Source organism: Salmo salar, chromosome 01, assembly GCF_965601325.2.
Source record: "Salmo salar chromosome 01, fSalSal1, whole genome shotgun sequence".
In the NCBI taxonomy this organism is placed as follows: domain Eukaryota; kingdom Metazoa; phylum Chordata; class Actinopteri; order Salmoniformes; family Salmonidae; genus Salmo; species Salmo salar.
The window spans coordinates 153,369,287-153,376,038 of NC_138291.1; the positions used below are offsets into that span (position 1 = coordinate 153,369,287).

At 44.8% G+C, this 6,752-nt stretch overlaps 1 protein-coding gene and 1 non-coding gene across 2 annotated transcripts; one reads left to right on the forward strand and one right to left on the reverse strand.

Moving 5' to 3' along the window:
* Positions 1 to 206: 206 nt before the first annotated feature.
* Positions 207 to 5,143, reverse strand: LOC106566934 (mitochondrial fission process protein 1). The gene is made up of 4 exons (XM_014135537.3): positions 4,864 to 5,143; positions 2,277 to 2,404; positions 1,716 to 1,948; positions 207 to 710 (listed from the first exon to the last, which is right to left on the reverse strand). The coding sequence occupies exons 1-4, from the start codon at positions 4,931 to 4,933 to the stop codon at positions 638 to 640; spliced, it is 504 nt and encodes a 167-aa protein (XP_013991012.2). The 5' UTR covers positions 4,934 to 5,143; the 3' UTR covers positions 207 to 637.
* On the forward strand, positions 3,544 to 3,619 carry trnaa-cgc (transfer RNA alanine (anticodon CGC)). Its single transcript has one exon. It is a non-coding gene; the product is annotated as a tRNA-Ala (tRNA).
* Positions 5,144 to 6,752: the final 1,609 nt, after the last annotated feature.

Consider the following 6,752-nt stretch of genomic DNA (forward strand, 5'->3'; position numbering starts at 1 on the left):
AGACTTAACATTGAAAAGTGCATCACAATATACTCTGTAAATATCTATTCAAAGTGACAGACAACCGTACATAAAACATTATTTTTGAGGCAGAAATAAACAAAAACAAAGGTACATGTTTACATGTAATGAAAATAGGGCATTAATGCCAGGTCTAAGGACAGTGACCTGAATATTCCCAAATATGGCTAACATCAAGAGTTACCTGGATACATGCCAAATAGAGGTCTGAAAATTAACAGGTGGGCTCTGCAGGCCAGTAGCAGCCACAGGTATTCAACTCCAGTCCTGGAGGGCAACACTGTCTGTTGGATCCCTTTTCTCCCTGATTCAAAGTCATTGACTGGCCAAAGAAACATAGGTCCCCCTAACTTGGAGTTTAACATGAAAATATGGGAATAAACAGAGGGGCAGAGACAAGTTGCAGACAGTACAGTGGCCCTGGAGGACTGGAGTGGAGTAACCCTGCTGTATTGGCTTTGTGCTTCACAGTGATGTTACAGTAGAGTGATCAGCAGAGTTTTCAGATGGCTTGGGAGGAAGTGCTGTCTGGGACAGAGGGTGGATGGGGTCAATTTCCTGGTGGAGCTAACCTGTCCGGGCCTGGGACCAGGCTGCAGGGTGGTCGTGGTGCTTATTAGTCATGCCTCTCTCCTGCAGATTGACCGTAGACCTTACGCAGGCTGGAGTCCAGCAGGAAGTCCACTCCCCTGTGGAGCACAAAGAAGGAGAACGGCTTTAAGGTTAGAATGTAGCAAGGATGGGACCTCACCTCAAACACGGGGGGGTAAGTCTCCTGGCACCCTACAGACGTCATCAAGTACATATAAGCCTATAGATATGAATGTGCTATGCACTCACCGCAAATGGGCGTAGGCTATATCTCACAGCCATGCAAGATACTCCAGTTGTAAACGGTGGAGTCAATATTTGGAGTTTCCCATATTTTCAGAAATCGCATGTTGACCTATTTAAACTGCTGTTCACTGACAACCGTGCAACTCAGCAATCAGCCGTTTGAGAAAAGCCATGTGCTGCCCAAATTGCGGGCTTCCAGACTAATCAAACCATTCATGTGATAAAACATAACAGCAATGTCTTCAGAAGCCGTTATTTATGTCTGTAAATAAATGTAATGCATACCAGAGGTGGGGGAAGTCCATCCGCACCAGGGATTAAATATAACCAGCCATTCAGAGCTGGGGATGGCAGAAACCAAGATGGGGAATGCACCATCCCTCCCTAAAAACCGGACCCTGAATACACCTCTCTTCAACAATGGATTCAGATAAATAAGAACGGTGGCTACACATCTAACACCACATTTAAAAAATTTTTTTAAATGCATTATGGTGTGCAACTTCTAATTGGACACTTAAAATGATGCATAGATTTAAAAAATGTAATGCTGTTTTCTAAGGTAGTGTGGATTTTTCCTCTCAATGGGCTGGGGAACACATTCAGGCTGAGACATTTAACTGCAGGCTAATACCTTGGCACACTTGGGACCATAAACATTGATGGGAAAACGTGCCAAAGTACACACGCTACTGTTATTTCTTCCTCCCGCTCACATTCAGGTTCTTTCTTTCTCAAACACACACACCTTTATCATGCTCTCGAACACACACTCCTTCACTGTCTCCCTGACACATATCAGGCACACATTCAGACTTTTTCTTCACTATCTAACACCCTCACCCACCAACACAAACCTGTCGATGGGGTGGATGATGAAGGGGATGGTGGAGAGGCCAATGGCCGTGGTGGTCCACTTGCGTACGGAGAGGGGCAGGCGCGTGGTTCTGCCCAGGAGGTAGAGAGAGGCAGCACACACACGGTTGATGGTGAAGCCTGGGATAGCGACCGAGGCCAGGGCCTGCCATACAAACGTGTCCACCACTGCTACAGCCACCTTGGTTGTCTTCCCTGGGTTGTCACCATGCTCCTACAGCACAGGGACAGACACGGAGTGTGACTTTCTGTGCTTCAGACCACTTTATGTTTCAGTGTGGGAGTTGAGTTTTGTTCTATGACACATTCTCTAGGGATTTTCTGGAAAAGCTCCATTTACTTTGGTATGTGTTGAAAAAGCCAATGTCATTTGGAAGTATGTGTTCTCTACATTTTTGGAAACTCAAGTTCATAATATAAATGCTTCACAGGGCAATAATTCCATGACCCCTTAAAAGAATGGTAGCTCATATCAATACAAATGAAGACAGGATAAGAATGAGAACAGAGCTTAGCTTTTACAAAATGTCCTCCTTCCTTACCACGGCAGCCTTCTTCCCCTTGTCCACAGCATCAGCGGAAACATACACGGTGGCAACTGCATATGTGGCCCATACAGCACTCACTGGCACCAGGGCACGGAAGGCCTCTCCCACCTCGTTGGCATAGCCTGTGAGCACAAGACGACATGCCAGGGTAAGATACAAGCGCAATTAAGGCTTTAACTGCCTCACTGTTGTGAGAGGCCTCTAAACAAATCATAGCCAACCCCCACCGGATCAGAGCTAGGGGCCTAAGGTAAAACAAAATGTATTAGAATAATAATTCCAATTTCCCTCTTGGACCTCTGCCATGTAAAGGGGGGTACATTAATATTCCCTTTTGTTTGGGGCTGTGGGTAGTAGCAATAAACCCCCTGACACGTTTTGGTCCATAGAATGGGCGGTGACCTTTGGAGCAATATGCACTGTCCGCTCCAACAGGGTTGGAATGACTAATAATGCCCTTGGTCTGTCATTAGAATGCTTACACAGCTCCTCCAGCTGAACCTGTGCTGCCACCCTGTGGACAAACATTACGCAGAGTCAGGTCTGTAGGCCTTTACACATGACACAAGGTTATATGAGAGATATACTTTTGTATATAGTGTGTGGACACCCCTTCAAATTAGTGGATTCGGCTATTTCAGCCACACCCGCTGCTAACAGGTGTATAAAATCGAGCACACAGCCATGCAATCTGCATAGACAAACATTGGCGGTATAATGACCTTACTGAAGAGCTCAGGGACTTTGAACGTGGCACCGTCGTACGATGGAATGAGATGTTCGACAAGCAGGTGTTCACATACTTTTGGACATGTAGTGCATGTTTACCTGGTACCTCGTTCAGTAAGGCTACTTAGCTGGCTTACAACCTGGTAACGTGACCAATGACCAGTAGGCTATGGTTTAAGACGATATTGGAAGAAAGGAAACGTGCTGGATAGCTACTCCAGGAGATGCGTTTCAAAAGGTAGGATAGGCATAACCTCCTTTTATGGTGCGGGGAGCACCAGTGCTATAAGTTGGGAGTATCAGTGCTTTAGCCTGAGTACCCCAGTCTGTTTTTCTGACATTCTAGTCATTCTTGCCACTCATTATCATGCCAACGTCACGTTTGGTGTCAAAAGGAGCTGGAATGATAGTGTAGCGGAGTTAAGAACATGCTGTAAACTCACTCCACAGCTAGCTTGAAATGTAAACTTTTTTCTATAGTTCAACTGGTTTGTACGTTGTCAAGGAGGGCAGTCACGTGTGTTTGTGATCAGCCTTCCCTGTGGCTCAGTAAGTAGAGCATGGTGTTCGCAACGCCAGGGTTGTGGGTTCGATTCCCACGGGGGGCCAGTATGAACAACAACAACAAAAAATCATGAAATGTATGCATTCACTACTTACTGTAAGTCGCTCTGGATAAGAGCATCTGCTAAATGACTAAAATGTAAAATGAAATTAGCCCAGTTATTGGCCAGGGACAGTGGATGAAGCTATACTATTAGCAACACACTGACGTGGGTTTCAAAAGCACAAACAGACCAGGCTACTAAAGAAAAAGTTCATTTAGAGCCCTGCTTGTACTAACACACTGGCAACACTAAACAAAATTCTGTTACTTCAGTGAATCTGTTTCTAAGACAGGTTACGCTACTCATACAGCAGAACAACAGTACATTCTGAACAGATTCTGTAACATTGTCATTTCTAACTATGTAGGCTACTGAATGTGCTTTACAATACACTGATCAATAATTGATTGGTGTTCATTATAATGCTATAAAGATAAAGCTGTAGTTGTATGCTAAATGTTTACGTGTGTGAGAGGGCAAGGAGAGAACCAGTCAGTGTTAGAGGAGATAGAGAGCTGTGCATGCAGGCCATAACAGTCACCAATCTGCAGCTGGCCCTGGGGTTTATTTTAGTAACATAGCACATTTCAATGTCACCCCCAGCCAATAAAAACCCAGCAGAAAATGTTATAGCATTGCACAATGGTTAGTGTTATTGATCCCTTAAAATAAATGTATAAGGCCCCTTTAGCTTGAAATCAACCTGATTGCCTTATGAGAATGAGGAACAGATATCCTCTGTACACTTTTGACTCCAAGGTCAGCATGGATAAATGGTATTGCAATGCAGGGACAGCTATATTAAATGTAACTATTAGGCCTACTACGCTGAGATTCCAGACATTGTATCATTTCAATGGAACTGGTGCTTAAATATGTGATGAGCGTTTACTTATTTGTCAATGATGAATCACTACTAGGAAGTGCCATGCAATTTACCCAACCCACTAACCTAACTAGCTAGCTGTTTGAAGGCAGGTATAGATTGCTAGCTATTTGAATACATTGGTATTTGATCGGGTTGTTGAGCTTTGAATTGGTCGAATGCAGCCATTACAAAACAATATCACGTAAAGTATCCATTTATAAGAAGTTCAAATTCAGACCTAAAACTGGATAGCTCACGAGCTAGCAACCCAGCTCGAGCTTGCCATATCTTGTTCTACTAGTTTATGCTTGTTCTTAGCGTGATGGGGACATCCCCCTGGTTCAAGATATCAAAAAACACCACTTCTATTGCATACCTAAGAAGCGGACCCATGTGTCACGATAAATGTCGACCTCCTTGCTTGGTTTTTCTTGAATTTGATCCATGCTTCGTCTTTAACCCCATGTACAGATATATCTCATGTGTAGATAGCCCCAACTAGAAGCTGCGAGTCAAGTCTTGCAATGCGCCACACCGAGGGAGTGTCTAAGACTGTATGGTGCTATTCAGAAAGGGAAAAAAGCCTACTGTTTTGTCTGACTTCACATTTGTTATTGGTAAATTATTAGGCCTATTATCTTGAGAATAAACCAGTATAAATTTACAAATTGAATCTTCCACAGAGGGATAAAGTCCGAGTCCCGTGACAAAAGTTAAGAATTTCTAGATAGTCCCTGATGATAATTTACATAATTCATACGCCGGAAGTCAGCACATATAGGAAGAGAGAGGCTCAACTCGGTGGAAAATCTGTCTCCCTCCAACAGGTGGCGTTTTTTCGTTGTTTCACCCACCAACTTTGAGAAAAAACAGGTTATATTGGAGTTGTCTCGAGATGGCTATGCATTATCATTGCATGAGGCTAGTAGCATAGCTTCGGCAGTTGACGTCAACAACCCTCTGGCGCCATGCAGCCCGCTATGCCTCTTTGTGGACAACGACTCCCATTGTTAGGGCGGAGAGACATGTATCTTGTCAGTTTATCCCTAATCTTTGTTTAGGCATAAAAAAAGTGTTTTGTAGCACTATATTGGATAACTCCAATATGGGATCCTTCCGCTCTGTAGTGCTTTGGCTGACCCCCTTAAATAGCTGCTGCCACACTACTCCCTTCTCTTCCTTTTCTCAGTTGATTCCAGAGAGGATCCGCTTGGTAAGAGCTCTATGTTAGAATGTATAAGTGCAGAAATATACCCACAACTATTCAATAGCTTGGAGCATCTAGCTAGCTAGCCTCTCCGCCTGGTTGCTCCGCTGTCCCCCCACTCGGTTTGGCTTGTGTCATCTCATTTGGGTTTTGTCCTGTATTTGATTACTTGTGACAGCCTAACCCCGCAAGATCGGATGTCTGTGTATGTTTCACTCTGCGGGCTTGAAGTTCTCATCAGAGAGTGAATCATGTGTTGCTATGTGCACCACGCTTATCTCTCACAGGGCACAGCCATTTTGCCTAGACTCTTCTGTGTTCCACAGGGAACGAGCTATGCAGTAGCTATCTAAACAAGAGCAGACCATCGCAGGACTAGGCACACTCCTAACATCCTGCCAACACCCCCACGTATAGTAGAATAAACTAAAACCTGGCGTGAGTTACAGCCGACCCACACGTATAAGCAAAGATTGAGCCAACCTGTGTGTGAGTTTGTGTGCTCTGCCCCTCCCTACGATTAGGCAGTTCACACCCAGTTGACGTCTTCTCTCCTTCAGATAGTGTATGAGACTAAGGCTGGTACTGTAGGTCTAGTATCTATTACAGTATTGCACAGTGTATACTATAGACACAGTAATATCACACTGTTGGCTTTACTTTCACAGAGAAATTACATAACTATTATGGTGTTTCATTGTGAGAGATGCGGGATACTCCTGTCTACGAGGGATGCACACTCTGCCTTCATGACCTGTCTTGGGTTAGATCACGCATGGAGAGCAGTTAGAGAACCCAATAGTTGTTTGGCCTGTGCCACCTTTGGAGAACGCAAGCACTTAGCATGCCTGGAGGGCCACAATACAGTCCTCCCCATCTGATGACTGTACTCCCCCCTTAGGGGTCGTCGCGGCAGCACCCCTTTGGACGCTTTGAGGGCCCCCCCCCCAAACTCAGTACGGCTGAGGAGTCGATCCGCCTCGAACATCAGGCAGAAAGCTTGCAGGAGGATGTGGACGCTTTATGGGGGGATGATGACGGGACAACGCCCTCTCTCT